General features: G+C 36.8%; 1 protein-coding gene across 1 annotated transcript; it reads right to left on the bottom strand.

The window, feature by feature from the left end:
* Window positions 1–3,601: 3,601 nt before the first annotated feature.
* si:dkey-283b15.2 (neuronal pentraxin-1) lies at window positions 3,602–12,622 on the bottom strand. The gene is made up of 5 exons (XM_059340125.1): window positions 11,704–12,622; window positions 8,574–9,114; window positions 7,023–7,270; window positions 5,559–5,738; window positions 3,602–4,790 (listed from the first exon to the last, which is right to left on the bottom strand). The coding sequence occupies exons 1-5, from the start codon at window positions 12,382–12,384 to the stop codon at window positions 4,581–4,583; spliced, it is 1,860 nt and encodes a 619-aa protein (XP_059196108.1). The 5' UTR covers window positions 12,385–12,622; the 3' UTR covers window positions 3,602–4,580.
* Between the last annotated feature and the right edge of the window lie 3,067 nt (window positions 12,623–15,689).

The following is a 15,689-nucleotide window of genomic DNA, read 5'->3' as shown; positions in this document are numbered from 1 at the left end:
TTGATAATGATTTTGGTTTTTATTAAGAAAACCATTTAAAATGTCTAGATATCAGCTCTTAAATTAAACTCTTATGAGCTATTTTTGGTGTTATCATTATATTTGTCCAAACAAATGTACCTTTAGTTGTACCAGGCATTAAAATGAACAAGAAATTGAAGGAACGGAAGGTTTGTTTGCTTTCACACCACAAACAAACGGCACCAGAATCCGCTTGAAAACAGACCAAGACCCCCTTTTAATGCAGTCTTGGCTCATTTTTTGGGTCTGAACCAGCATTTGATTGACAGCTTTCACACCAGCCCAAATGAACCGTACTAACCTGGTAAACAGACTTGAGTGTGAGAGTTAAAACACCCTTCGACTACTCTCTGAAAATTTTAGTTTGGACAGAAATCTTCTTCAGATCTTCTTGACATCAGCCCGTGTCAGTGTGGATATGGTCTCATTCAGGGTAGCAAGCAGCTTCAGTTCCTGTGAAGTCTTCTTTCACGTTTATTGATGTCGCCTAAATGAGCGATGGCCTTTCTTGATTGTGCTTACCCCCTCCCCCAGAAAAAATGTGAATTTAAACACTAACAAGATTTATTTTGAGTTAACATTAGTCCGAGAGGAATCAGTTGAAGTCAAAACAGCAAATGATTTCACATTACTGACATTACTGTTGCTTCCTATAACACACACACACACACACACACTACTGCTGTCTACACTTACTGTAACCATGATGTGAGGAAAATGTCACTGTTCATTGCCAAGTTACTGTTTATCTTCAAAAAGAGTCGAGCCTCGAAGCAGAAAGATTTCTTTGAATGCAGAGTTAACGGAGACGGTTGTGAGCAGATCGCTGCTTGTTTCGGCTCACTGAGACGACATAAATGTCCTTTAGCATGTTTCTTTACATGTCTGAGCAATAGCAGAGAGAAATCCTTCATCACACTGAACTGAGCAACGGTCACCACGTCCTCTCTAACGCTCTCGCATGCCACAAATAATTTCCTCAACACTACAAGACGAACACCGACATCTCTCTCACACGTAATAACTGACTGTCAGACGTTTAACTGTTAGCCCGGTCTGTCCGCTATATAGTGAGTTTCAAGAAAATCACAAAGGCAGCTCATTACAATGTACACTTTTTGTAAATAGATGTTAGCATATTTGTTTACGATACACATAGATTTAATTTATTCTTTATCTTTTGTTAAAATCAGATTTTTGTACGAGCTACTGTAGGACTGCATGTTAATAAACTGAGGCGTCAGTCGTAGGTACCGATGCATCGCTGATCATGCTAGTGCACTGATTTGAAGTGTTAGTGTTCCCTGTTGACATGGAAAAAAAATAATATTGATTTATGCATAGAGTAAAAATGTCTTAATTGTAGTTTCTTGGAAAAATAAGATTTTTAGGAGATGTTTAGCAGTCTGGTTTATCTCTCGAGTAAAACAGACTCAGTAAAGCACAAGCTCTGTCTAACTAACGTGAAGTTTCTGGTTCATTGGCAGCCCAGTGTCCACTTGAAGTGTGAGAATTTAAATTTTGCATTATATTTCAGTGACAGAATGAAGAGACAACAGAACAAGGAACACTAACAAAGCTTTGATTCATTATATAATAGTAAAAGTATTCAAATGTAATGAATCAGTAACAAGTTTAGATTTGTGTCCAGTGATAGATTTGCTTGACATCCAGTTCATGAACTTATTACTAGTAGTTTACTGAATTGGCTTCTTTTTTTTTTCTTTTTTTTTAGATGGTAGTGAAAATAATTGTCTACTGCACTTTATCAATTTTAGCATTTTGGAGAAAATGCTGTTCTTTGACTGACAATACTCTGTAGCACCCTCTACTGGTGATCTCACACACTGCAATATTCTGAAGGATGAACCATGAACTGTGTAGAAAAACTGTGTTACGCCACCACCTGGTCAGCACCAGCTATAGCAGTCTCTGACCAACATGTACTGTATTTGTTCACCTGATAAAGATCATGTTGTTTGAAGCTGAATGGGAAATTTTCTCTTTGATCAGAACACGTAGACTGATTTTAAAGATCGCCTTTTACTCTCCTGATTCAATAAGGCCTCTCGTTACACCTCCATGTCAGTGCATCTACACGCCACATGGCCGGTCCGCAGGCCTTCACTTTCTGGGTATTCTTGAAGTGCAAAGTTGCCAAAAATAACTGTTGGGACGACAAACGTTTCCATTTAAACAAAAGAATGAACACTGAAATGATCCACTGAAACTGGGCCTCTGTTTCTGAATCCACCTCTTTCAGAAAAATGTGTTTATTTTGTATTTATTTATTTTTATTTACTGTGAGGTGAAGATGGATAGGTCATCTGTAAATGTAGCAAAAAGGAAAACTACAATACATTGGTGCCAGTAAACTACTGTGTAACAATAAAAGGTAAACAGAGACGATGTGTTGCTGCATGTGTTTTTGTTTCTTATTTTTGTTGCAGAGTCAAGTCCACTTTATTCATACAGAACAAATTCAATATTTGCCTCAATTGGCGTCAACATCTGTAAAAAAAAAAAAAAAATCCCTTTGACCATAATTCAGTGAAGGAAAAACTCAAAAAAAAAAGTGGTCAAATATTATGAACTGTGCCAAATATAATGTGGTTTGTTAATATGGAAATGCCTTCCATAATTCTCTGTGTTAGAGTTGTCATAAGTTGCTGATAAAGTTTTGACAAGAGTGTTATATCTGACAGTTTGTTATTCAGAGTTTGACCTGATGGTGGTGCTACATGAGAAGTCATTCATCACCAGTCATTTGGATTCATCCTCTTGAGTTTCAAATCAAAAAATCAAAATTACTTTATTTTTTCTCCGAGTGGAAATTCAGTTAGTCTGGTAACTCTGGATGAATGAATAAGGCGGTCTGCCTGATGGCTGTAGGAGCGAGGAGTTTCAAATAAACTTACATTTCTATTTAAATTTAAAGAATATGTAAATAAAAAAATGTTAGTTTATAGCAACTAAAACTATTAAAAATGTAATAGTAAAAAATACTAAAATTTTAGTTCAGTTCAAACTACATTTATATTTTTTTAATTTTAGAAATCAATGTTTTAAGTAAATTACATTTTAAAGCATTTTAATAATTTATTTATAACAATGTTTTGATGCATTTAAAAAATGTGAAAGCTAAATGCACAAACATTTTTACATTTCCGTTTAGAAAATAATATAAAATTTTAGTTTAGGAATCAATGTTTAATGCGCGTTTAAAAAATAAATTAAATCTTAGTTTATAGGAACTTAAACTTTTGCTTCAGCAATTTTACTTACTAAAATTTCCAATTTGTTTTTAATTTTAGAAGTCGATGTTATAACATGTTAAAAAGTAGCGTTTTGATGCGTTAAAATTGACTGACTAACTGATTAAATGCACAATAAATAAAAAATTTACATTTAAGTTTAAAAATATTAAATTTTTTTGTTTAAAACTCAATGTTCTAACATGTTAAAATCAACATTTTAAAACATTTAAATCAGCATTTCAAGCATCAATCTTGCTGTCTATTGTCCACTTGTTCACCTGCGTTCGATTAGATTGATCGGCATCAAAAACAAAGACAAGTTGCTTTATTTCACACTTTTATTTACAGTCATAACATTTTGAAAAAAAAAAAAAAGCACAACTTAATAAATAACATCAGAAATCTGACCTGGCCCACATTCTGTGTTTTATATACGGTTCAATAACAAATATAGAGTCAAGGCCAGATCATGTAAGACATCAAAAAGCCAAAGTGCATTGACTTGATCAAAAAAAATACATGATTTAAAAAAAGAAAAAATCGAATTAATTGGGGGAGGGGGGGTTAAATGTTCAGCAACTTGTCCAGTGAACAGACAGATGTATTAATGAGTTTATAAAAGTTTATAAAAAAGCATGTATAATAAACTTTTCTTAGCTTATAGTTAGTATTGTTTCAAGAGTCCACGTAGTAAATCTAAAACCAGCAGCTGAGAACACTAAATTCATCTCACAGGCTTTTCAATATTTCTCCCAAAATAAAACCACAATCTATGACACATATTATTAAAATACAAAGTGTAACACAAATCCATTCTATATTTTCTTTGGTAAGTTAGCTGTATTTTTGTGGACACCTTTTTTAAAAAAAAAGGCCATCCAGATTTCAAGTTGATTTCTCAACACATTTCTAAAAGTTTCATTCAGACTAACAACAGTTTGTCACTTTCACCACAACAGAACCCGTGTACGGTCTGCTAATTTCATCACAGACCCTACAGATTGAAGCTTATTAACAATATGACAATATGTCACATACAGCACTTGTCTGTTTAAAATAAAACACTAGCTCATGATTACATCAGAGGCCAAAGACCACTAAAGTCCCGACAGAGAGTCTCTGTAAACACAGATTAGACTTATTGTTATTTTTCCTTTTTAAGAAAAAGTCAGTGATTAAAGGAAAAGGCATTGAGTCGGTGCCACTGAGTGATCATCCTGAAAAATCTCTGCTCCTTCTGATCAATGTTCTCAGTTTGTTCCAGGATATCTCAAAGTTCTTCTTCGTTGGTGTTGCGGCCGTTCAGTGGCAGGGGTCAAAGGGGTATTTGGCGACGCCTCCACGGAGCTCCACCTCCGTCTCGGACCAGGCGATGACGTCTCCTCGGAGGTGGCTGCCGCAGGAGGCCAGGCTGTAGATGTCACTGGCTGTCAGGACGTGTGACCACAGGTGGACGTCCGACATCTCGCCCACAAATGACTGAGTGGCATCGAATCGTCCTCCCAGAGTGTCCTGAATTAAAAAGACAGAACAGTTAGTGATCATTGCTTATTAAATCACAAAAATAGGCATTAATGGCATAAAGAGGCGTGGATTGGCAGCTTCTCTGGTACTTTTTCCTTATAATTTTCATTTTTTTCAGCAGTTTAAACCTTTCATCTCCCACACAAACACACAGTTATTTCAAATCTTGCAGTGAAAATTAGCTTGAAAATTGCCTGAAAAATTCTGGAAAAAAGTAAAGAATTGCTTGCAAAAATTTAGAAGTAAAATATGCTTATAAAAATTAAAGAAGAAAGTAAATAATTCCTTGGAAAATGAAGGAAAATGTAAAAAAAAAAATGCTTATAAAATTAAGAAAAAAATAGTAATTTGTTTGTGGAAATTATAATAAATTGCTCGTAAAAAAATATATAATTCCAGAAGAAAAATAAGAAAAAAATTGCCTATAAAATTTGGAAAAAGTAAAGAGTTGCATGAAAAAAATAAGAAAAATGATGCGTATAAACATTAAAAGAAGAAAATAGAAAAAGGCTTATATAAATGGAAAAAATAAAAAAAATTGCTCATAAAAATTAAGAAAAAGTAAACAAAAATGCTTAAAAATGCCTAAAAATATGAAGAAAAACTAGTGAATTGTTTCTGGAAGTTAAGGGAAAAAATAGTGACTTGATGAGATGAGAGCCCTTCTTTTGGTATTTTTTGTAATATGAATTAATGATTAAATTCTCTCCCTTTTCTACAATCTGCCTCCCAGAGATTGATTCTCTTTGTCTTTACCTGTTCTTGTCCCAGGATGAAGACTCCTCCAGGTTTGATGGGGTGCCAGGGGGAAAGATTTATCCCGGACCCCCTCTGAACTCCGTCCTGGTAGGCCTCCCACTGTCCGTCCCGGGTTGACCAGGTCACACACACGTGGTGCCACTTCCCATCATTCAGAGACAGGGGCAGCGTCACAGCCTGGAGACAAGAGAATGAAGACGGTGACACACGGATAGAAATACATCCACGGGTAATACAGGTGAGTAAAGAGAAATATTTTGTCATTAAAGAGATCTGCTCCATATTTAACTCACTGACTAAAGTGTTAAGCCAGAATAAGCCCTGTTTAAGTTCACATGGTGGGTACAGAAGCTTTTCTATGCTCATGTCAAAGCCACCAGACTCCATTGACAAAAAGAGTAATTTTACTCTCATTCTATTTTACAACACAGGAGTTTCTGCTCTACTGTTGCCTTGATTGGTTTGTTTGTTTATGTTATTGTGGGACTTTGGTGTTTTTGAAGATTTAGTTCAGATTCAAAGTCACACCATAACACAAACAAAGAAACCAATCGAGGCAGCAGTAGACCAGCAGCTTGTGTGTGCTGCAAAGTAAAATGACTGTTTTTATCAATGGAGTCTGGTAGAGCATAACTTAAACAGGGCTGTCTGATAGCACTGTTGGTGTGTGCTTCAACAAACTGGGAGCGTGCCCACCGCCTAGGTCTGTCACGATAATTACTACAAAAATTGACACAATAGTTTTTTCTGGACTCAATATATTGTTGTTTACATGCGTGACTTTTTGTGCTTTTTTGTGTTGTGTTTAAAGTAATGCTGTAAATGTTTGACAGACAGTACAATTTGCCCAAAAAAATCAGTATTTCCCAAGCAGCCATTCCAGCTGTTTATACGTTATTTTAATAATAAAATAATATAATAAATAATGATTATCTCATTGCAATGTTTTGTTAACAGCCTGAAAGTCTATTTAATTTGTTTTGGTTGTATTTTATTCATTTATGTTTGATTTATCCAGGATATTTCAATATTTCTTTTCCACATTTCAATTCCAATGTTTAATATTCTCGAGATTTAAAAATGCATAGCTGTGGAAAAGGATGTACTTATTATGTTCTAATGTTTTCATAAAACTAAAACGACATGGATACAATGATGCTATCGTTTAGTCAAAGTCAAAGTCAAATTTATTTATATAGCACATTTACAGACGACTGAGCCGTACCAAAGTGCTTCACATAAAAGTGCAAAAACTGCAATAAAATACATAATTGACAAAGGTGGAAGAAACAAAAACAAAACAAAATTAAATTTAAATTTATCGTGATAGCTTCTCGGAAAAAATATTGTCGTAAAAAATGTGTTATGGTGACAGGCCTACTGCCGCCATCTCCTGAAGTTTATACACTGACTATAATAAGGACCTCATACAACCCCACTTCCATTTATTTCCTCCCTCACCTTGTCGTCGATCAGCAGCTCCATGGGGTTGTCCCCCCACTCGATCAGCACCAGTTCGTTGGCCTGTCCAGGTGCAGAGTAAGAGAAGGGCGTCCCCAGGCTGGGCCCCGCGCCCGCCTTGATCCACAGACACAAAGTGAGAGCAAAGATCTCGTGCATCAGCGTCCTCTTCACACGCCCGTACATGTAGTTGGTCCTCATGGGGAAGCTGATCTGGAAGGCATCGGGACTCTTTTTCCTGCCGGTACCTGTTTTTGAAGAGAGAGAAACATCATATATTGATAAAACAATCTAACCTCGATGTCATTAAGTAGCTCTTCTGGTCTGGAGCTTTTGATCGTATCATATGAGCTTCCTCAGCAGAATAAGTTTGCTCAGTCGTCAATGAAATTGTATTTCAGAGGTTAAAATCTTTATTCTGAGCAGTTTAAATCTCTAAAACTTTTATCTCCCACACACAAACACACACAATTATTGCAAATGTTGCAATGAGAATTAGTTATAGAAACTGAGATAAAAATAAATAAAACATTGCTTATAAAATTTGAGGAAAAAAAATAAAAAGTTGCCTATAAAACTGTTAAAAAAGAAAAGAGCTACCGTGAAGAAAAAAGTGGAAATTATAAAATATAAGGAAAAAATAAAGAATTGCTTATAAAAAAGAAAATTATTAATTGTTTGTGGCAATGATACAGAATTGCTCATAAAATATGAGGAAAAAATAAAGAATTGCTCATTAAAAAAAGAAAAAGGAGAGAATTTCTTATAAAAGTTAAGGGGGAAAAACAGTGAATTGATGGTGGAAATTATAAAGAATGTTTCATAACAAATTTTAAAAAAAAGTAAAGCATTGCTTATACAATTTAAGGAAAAAATAAGGAAAGAATTGCCTATAAAATTCAGGAAAAGTAAAGAGTTTGCAAAAATTAAGGGTAAAAATTGTCAATTGTTTGTGGGAATTATAAAGAAATGCTCATAAAAAATTGAGAAAAAAATACAGAGAATTGCTTCTTAAAATGGAGAGGAAATTAATAAAAAAAAAAAGTTTTTGAAGAAAAATGTGCTAAATTAATATCCCCCCAAAAACATTGTAATTCCATAATTGTGAAAGTCTTGGGAGTTTTACTTCAAGTATACTAAAACCAAATGCTGCTCAGTTTACAGGTGCATCTCAATAAATGAGAATATCATGGAAAATTCCCAGCAGTTCAAGTCAAATAGCCCCAACCAAGTATTGAGTACATATAGATCTATATGGACTTTTCAGAGGCCAACATTTCCATATTAAACATAATTTTTAAAGTTGGTCTTTTGTAATATTAAAATTTTTTTGAGACACTGAATTTTAGGTCTTCATTAAATGTAAGACCTAATCATTATAATTAGAATAAATTAAGACATGAAATGTTTCATTCTGTGTGTAATGGACCTATATAATGTTATTTCCACTTTTTAAATTGAATTACTGACATAAATAAACTTTTCTATGATATTCAAATTTTTTGAGATGCACCTGTATATAAACTTATGCAGTTATCTGGTGGTTATTACCTGCGAGATGCAGCTGGTTGAGCATGGCCTCCAGTTTATTTGAGTGGTAACCAGTGCGTGGTCCTGGTTCTCTGTATCCTGTGTGTGATAAATAACTGTGACTGTCTGCTTCATTACTGTGGTGGTCCTCATCATCATCATCTTCCTCATCATCATCATCATGGTGGTGGTGGTGGCTGTCTTCGTGGTCGCCGTGGTCGCCGTGGTTACCGTCTGCATCATGATGGTCGTCATTGTGGCTGTCATCGTGATGGTCTGCGTGACTGTCGCTGTGATCGCCATCGTTGTGGTCGTCGTGGTGATCATTTGGGTGTCTGACATCGTGGTGGTGATCATCATCATCATCATCATGATCGTGATCGTCATGGTGATGGTCGCCATCGTGGTGGTCTCCGTCGTCTCTGTGGCTGCTGTCGTCGTGGTGATGTTCGGGGCCGCTGAGGGCCGAGGTCTGATGGTGCAGCTGCTGCTCCAGAGCGTTGATCTTCCTCTGGAGCAGCTCCTTCAGAGAGCTGGAGTACGTGATGGACGTGTTCCTCTTCTGCTGAGAGAGAGGTGAAGAACACACCGGTGAGTTTAACAACCAGAGTTTCCTGCCACTTAAATCCTTCCAGAGTTTTTAAATACACACAATTATATGCACAAGAAAACAGGCAGCACAGCTCGTTTCTCTCTGTAAAGATCTTTTAAAAAACAGCTTATTATATATTTATTTAATGTGGCTTTTGTTTAATGTAATTCTTTTTTTTAATTATTTAGTTATCATTTTTATCCTCTTTTTTCCCCCCTTAATTATCTCATATTGTTATATTTAGTAATAAAAGGAAGTCAGTAAACTTTATTTTTCACAATTGCATTTAAAGTAATGATTTAGATGTGATAAAGACTTTGAGAGGCTGGAAATATCTGCTTTTGGTACCTTGAAAGTGCTTTAAAAGTGCTTGAATCTTGCTCTTAAAAAGCTGTCAGAACCCTGTTTCTATCTATCTAGTTAGCAGATGAGTTAAAATATCTGTTTGTATCTGTTTTTTCAATTTAGTGTCAATGTCTCTAAACAAAAAGGACGATGTGAAGAGACACTTTTAGATCTGTCTGCCAGATACAAAAGGTTGTCAGTTCTCAGCAGGATGTGATGGTGGTTAACTCCTATTTAAAGACTTCAGATCAGACACAAACTGACGTCAAGGAATCGTGTGAGAATCTGCTGATCTTTCACCTAAAAGTCAAAAGAAAACACTTTTGCACATCTTTGCCTGCTCTTTGCATTCACTAACAATCTTATAATGTCAGATGCAATAATCATGCATTCATTGTGTCCCCCTGTCTCTACTTCTCTTCCTCTCAGGTAATCCAGGCTTTGCCCCGGTGCCTGCCCTGATTACCAGTCTGTCAGGGGAGATCACCGTAAGTACTGCTGATGTTAGACCCGTGCCACCACCGCCAACCCCCCCGACACTCCACAGCTCCTGACATCTGTCTGTGATCACGATCCGTGGAGGAGAGCCAACAGGAAGGGGCGGATAAATGTACCAAGAGAGTAGAAACAGTGAGTAACTAAAGATCACTGCCAAAGTACGGCCTTTCTTCTTCTATAAAGATGATGAAAAACCTATTCATGCTGCAACCAAGACAAGGAAATGACAGCATATTAGTATTTTTTTTAGATTAGATTTTTATTCTTTTACTTGTTTTTTTTCTTAATGGTTTGGGACCAGCCTACATTACTAACATTTAAAATCCTTCACAGATGTTCCCCTTTAAATATGCACAATAATATGCACAAGAAAATAGGCAGCACAGCTCGTTTCTCTCTGTAAACATTTTTAAACAACAGCTTATTATATATTTATTTAATTTGGCTTTTGTTTAGTGTCATTCTTATTTTTTTATTATTTATTTATCATTTTATCCTCTTTTTTTTTTCTCCTAAATCTCTCATATGTATTATATTTTACGGTCTCTGTCCTTTAGCTTCACATATATATTTTATCATGTACTGTGTTCTTTTATTGTCTGTTTGACCTTTTTTTATGTGTTGCATTTTTTTTATCGTCTACAAAAAGTGCTTTCTATATACAAGGCTAAAGAGAAAACGGGACCATAAGCCTGTTGCTGCTCCGAGGTCCCACTGACTGACTCTCCTGCCAATGCAGTTAGTGGCTTTATGCAATTAAGTCATTGATTGTTCCTGTCTCTAACGTACTTAGTGGGCCTACTACTTTGGGACCTGATCGTTCGATAAACAATTTAGTGACGACAGCATTAATGTATCCAAACAAGGAAAAGCCAAATAAGGATACAACAATAAAATAAAAAAATACATCAATTTAATCACAAAAAAATGAGACTAAACTCAAATTAATATATATTTTTTGCTCTATTATTGTCTGCATTGTCTCTGTTTACTTAAGTCGACCTGCACTCTGTCTGTAGTCCATTTATTTTCTATTCTTAAATGCTCACAATTCTTCAAAAAGCTGAATCTAAAAAAAATTATGAATAAAAAATGAATAGAATTTGAATGCACTTAAATGATATTTATCAGCACATAGCAGCATCTCATTGTCTCTGAGAGAGACTGAAAATACAATAAATAGATAATACATAATAATACATAAATAATCAATGTTAGTTGGTTTGCCTCCCTGGTGTTGGCTCAGTGGAATACCATAATAAATAAATAACAAACAAAATGGCATTAATTGGCCTATGAATCATATTATACAGGTGCATCCCAATAAATTAGAATATCATAGGAAAGTTTATTTATGTCAGTAATTAAATTCAAAAAGTGTAAATAACACAATATATAGATCCATTACACACAGAATGAAACATTTCGTGTCTTAATTTATTTAATTTCTTCTAATTAGAATGATTATGGCTTAAATTTAATGAAGACCTAAAATTCAGTGTCTCAAAAAAAATTAATATTACAAAAGACAAATTTGAAAAAGTATGTTTAATATGGAAATGTTCCATCTATATGCATTCAGTACTTGGTTGGGGCTGTTTGACTTGAACTACTGGAAACTTTTCCATGATATTCTACCTTTATTTTCCTTAACACACTTTTTCATAAATGCACCTTTTCTTTGTTGCAAGTTAAAGTTCCCTGGTGTCTGCTCACCTGCAGGTTGTCCAGCCTCTCCTTCAGCGCCTGCAGCATCCGCTCCATCTGCTCCGGTGATGATGTGATGTCGCCTGGCGTCACATGTTTCTCCTTCCCCTGGTGGTTGCTGCTGTGCCCCGCATCCAGGCGTTGCGCCCCGACAGACGGGTAGTGCGGTGAGTCTGGTATGAGGTTTCCATGGTGACCCTGCTGGGTGCTGTGGTGCCCGTTGTCTGTGTACGTGTGATGCCCGGACACCCCTGCGTGATGGGAGTGCGTGTCCGTGCTGTGGTGCTCGTCGTGAGGCGCCACGCCCCGCCCGAGGCCCTCACACAGGGTGAGCTTGGCCGTCAGCTCTCGAATGGTCTCCCTCTGGTCCAGGATGGTCTCTTTCTGCTGGACCAGGCTCTCTCTGAGGTGGAGGATGGTGGCTTTGGCCTCTTCGCTCGCCCCCCACCAGCCAGCAGGAGGTGCACTTTGATGGCCTGGCCCTGCTGCTCCTACGCCCGGACCCCCTTTAGGGAAGCATGCAGGGTCTGCATCCACAGGGAGAGGGGTGCAGACAAAGCGTGGGTGGGCCCCGAAGTCATAGTTAGACCCTGAGCTGGCAGAGGCCGGGCAGGGGAGGAGTGAAAGTAAAGAAAACACAATGGGAACCAGGAACAGGTGGAGCAACCGAGAGTTCCTCATAATCTCCATCCACAGTTCAGCCAGGAAGACTAAGGAGCTTGGCTTCACTTCAGAATGTGTGATGCCAGTGGAAGTAAAGGCTGTGTTGACTTCTTTGTTGTTGGAAATTAGACATGAGGGAGCACGATAACAAAGATCTCAATCCACTCGTCTGTGAAGGAGCGTTTTGTCTTTGACCTTCTTTGTCACTCGATAGAATTTATTTTATTCTGGATGCTGCCGTCTCTCTCTCTCTCTCACTCCGTCACTGACGACTGGAATAAACCTGAGAATAAAACATCAGATTTTATATGAGGGCCTTTTAAAGTAGCATCAACAGAGGGTGGACACAATCACATAATCACCTGCACAATAAGGAGGCTTTTTCTTAAGACTGTCTGTTTCTAATTTTTCTTCCTATGGTGGTGTTGTTTTATATTTTTAGATCTACCAGTTTCTTCCCATGTGCCTTATATTCATGCATAGTTCATACAAAACCTTGAACGTTTGGAAAAAAGCTTATTTAAGGTTAGGATTATGCTTAAATTTGAATATACTCCCTGAAAAATGCTTGATTTTCAACGTGTTTCATCTACACACCCACTCATATTAACCAAAGGTATTTGAATGTTTGAAATGAAACAATCCTGTCTTAATATTTGTTTTTGTTGTCTCCTGGCGTCTAACAACAGACAAAACTAACAAAGTTAATATGAACAGCTGCAAAGTGACACATGCATCGATTACTGTGAATATAAATGAAGTCAGTAAACTTTATTCTTCACAATTGCATTTATAGTAACAATTTAGATGAAATAAAGTCTTTGAGAGGCTGGAAATATCTGGTTTTGGTGCCTTGAAAGTGTTTAAAAAGTGCTTAAATTTAGCTTTTAGCTGTCAGAACCCTGTTTCTATCTATCTAGTTAACCGATGAGTTAAAATGTTTTTTTGAGTTAGTGTCAATGTCTCTAAACAAAAAGGACAACGTGAAGAGACACTTTTAGAGCTGGTTGACAGATACAAAAGGTCGTCCGTTCTCAGCAGGATGTGATGGTGGATGAACACCTCAGCGTGACGCGGTCCCTGTTAGCTGCAGTCTGTCTGACCAATAACCTTACATGGCACGGGCATGTGCCAAAGTGGCGAGATGCTGTCCAGACAAGGATTAGTCCAAATCAGAAGTGTGACATCCTGACCAGACCCGATGTTCTGACAGTACCTTTAGTCTGACGACGGGTTTGGCTGTTCAGTTATTTCTCCAAAGATATAAATTCATTCATTGGTGGTTGTTTGAGCCTTTTATTTAGAGGATGATAATTAAAAACAGGATCTTTTTTTTTACCTGGATCCCAGAATGACACATGATAACATATATTATTCTCTGTGTCTGCATCATAAAGCCTGAGTGACCACTCCGAGCGCTGTAACATGTCCTTCATTATACAGGGTCGGCATTTTGAAATGGCACACACGTGATGTGGCAGCTAAACCTCACTGACCACCTGTTGCTCGCAGTGACCAGCCTCTGCTGTGTGTGTGTGTGTGTGTGTGTGTGTGTGTGTGTGTGTGTGTGTGTGTGTGTGTGCGTGTGCGCGTGTGCGTGTGCGTGTGCGTGTGCGCGTGCGCGTGCGTGTGCGTGTGTGTGTGTGTGTGTGTTGATAGTTCATACATGATTCAATGTGTCGCATCAATAATGAAACACAGTGAAAAATACATACAAATACACTCAGACAGACTATTTTGACAGCCTACCTTTAAAAACATCTCATAAAAAGCCACTTTAAGAACCATTTAAGCTGTAGAAACTGCTGAAGAATACCTCCTAATTAAGAATCATCGTTATAATAATGTTCTTCTCATTATAAAGAAGAAACAACCTTTAGTTGTGTCCCTGCTGTGATTTACGGGGCTTAGAGGAGAGACAGATGGTCGAGGTACAGAACCGTGTCACACCCAATCACCACAGTTTAGCCCTGACTTTATTACCACCCACAGGTCACTTAATTAACCTAATTGCTAACAGTTGTTGTGCTACCTTAGCCAGAGATAAGTGGGCTTGCATGTCTAATCCACGCTGAACGCCGGGGTCGTGCACAGCCCTGCACCATATGGTCCAGGTGGGTATTTAAGTAGTGCGATTAGTCCCAAATTAAAAACTGACAACAGCAGCTAGACCTGTGATTAAAAAACTGTCGACTCTGACAAACAAAATAAAGCACTCTCATTGTAAACAAACAGATTATTTCTAGACAGAATAGATGGCGTTAAAACTAGACTCATCCCAGTGGTTTACAGGATCAGCATCATTTCCTCTGCTGAGTGGCTCTACTGTAAGATGTTGAGACACTTGAAATAAATCAAAGTTTAACAAAAGTCTTCTCCAGTGTAAAGCCGTGCAATTTAATTTAACATGCTGGAGTTTCATCCACTTGCAATTCAGATTTCTAGTGTTAAATGATGCTCTGACCTGTGTGACACCAAAACAACAGACCTATTTACTTAAATCCATAAAGATTATCTTCTCACCACTGCTTTGTTTTATAGTATGTTATATAATGAAATATCTAAATGTTAAATAACAGAAGAATCTAGCTGGTATGTGCATAATATAACTGGCATTTTTAAATGAATGAAAGATCATTATTTTAACATTCCATGTTATTTAACATTATTTAACATCTAATTTAACATTACTTTTCACATTGGCCTTTTTTGGGGGAAAAAAACTATTTTTGATTGTTTGCATAGCTCTGAATGAGTTCATCCGCCTGCTTTATCTCAAATATAATAGAACTGGAAGACAAAGCGCCAAAAACTCAACAGCGTTGTCTCTTTCCAGAAATCAACCTGTTCCTCAAGATAATCAACAGATTTTGTTGTGAGTAGTTTCATGTAGGAGCTATACTACAGAGAGAATAGTTCTCTACGGGAAAAATAACTTGCATCGAAATAATGATTAAAAGCACTACTGTACAGGAAGGAGGAAAAAAAATCGAGACACCTTCCTACAGTCTAGTTCATTGTCATGGCAAGCTACACATACAGTCATGGAAAAAAATATTAGACCGCCCTTTTTCTAAAGGTACATTTGTTTGGACAAATATAATGATAACAACAAAAACAGTTTAAAAGAGTTTAATTTAGGAGCTGATATCTAGCCATTTTCAATGGTGATAATAACCAAAATCATTATCAAGAAAACCATGGAAAGTGGCTAGATATCAGCTCTTTAATTAAACTCTTATGAGCTTTCTTTGTTGTTTTCATTATATTTGTCCAAACAAATGTACCTTTAGTTGTACCAAGCCTTAAAATTAACAATAAAGTGAAGAAAA

The sequence above is a fragment of the Centropristis striata genome, chromosome 8 (genome assembly GCF_030273125.1).
Source record: "Centropristis striata isolate RG_2023a ecotype Rhode Island chromosome 8, C.striata_1.0, whole genome shotgun sequence".
Lineage (NCBI taxonomy): Eukaryota > Metazoa > Chordata > Actinopteri > Perciformes > Serranidae > Centropristis > Centropristis striata.
This window is presented reverse-complemented; position numbering and strand designations above follow the sequence as displayed.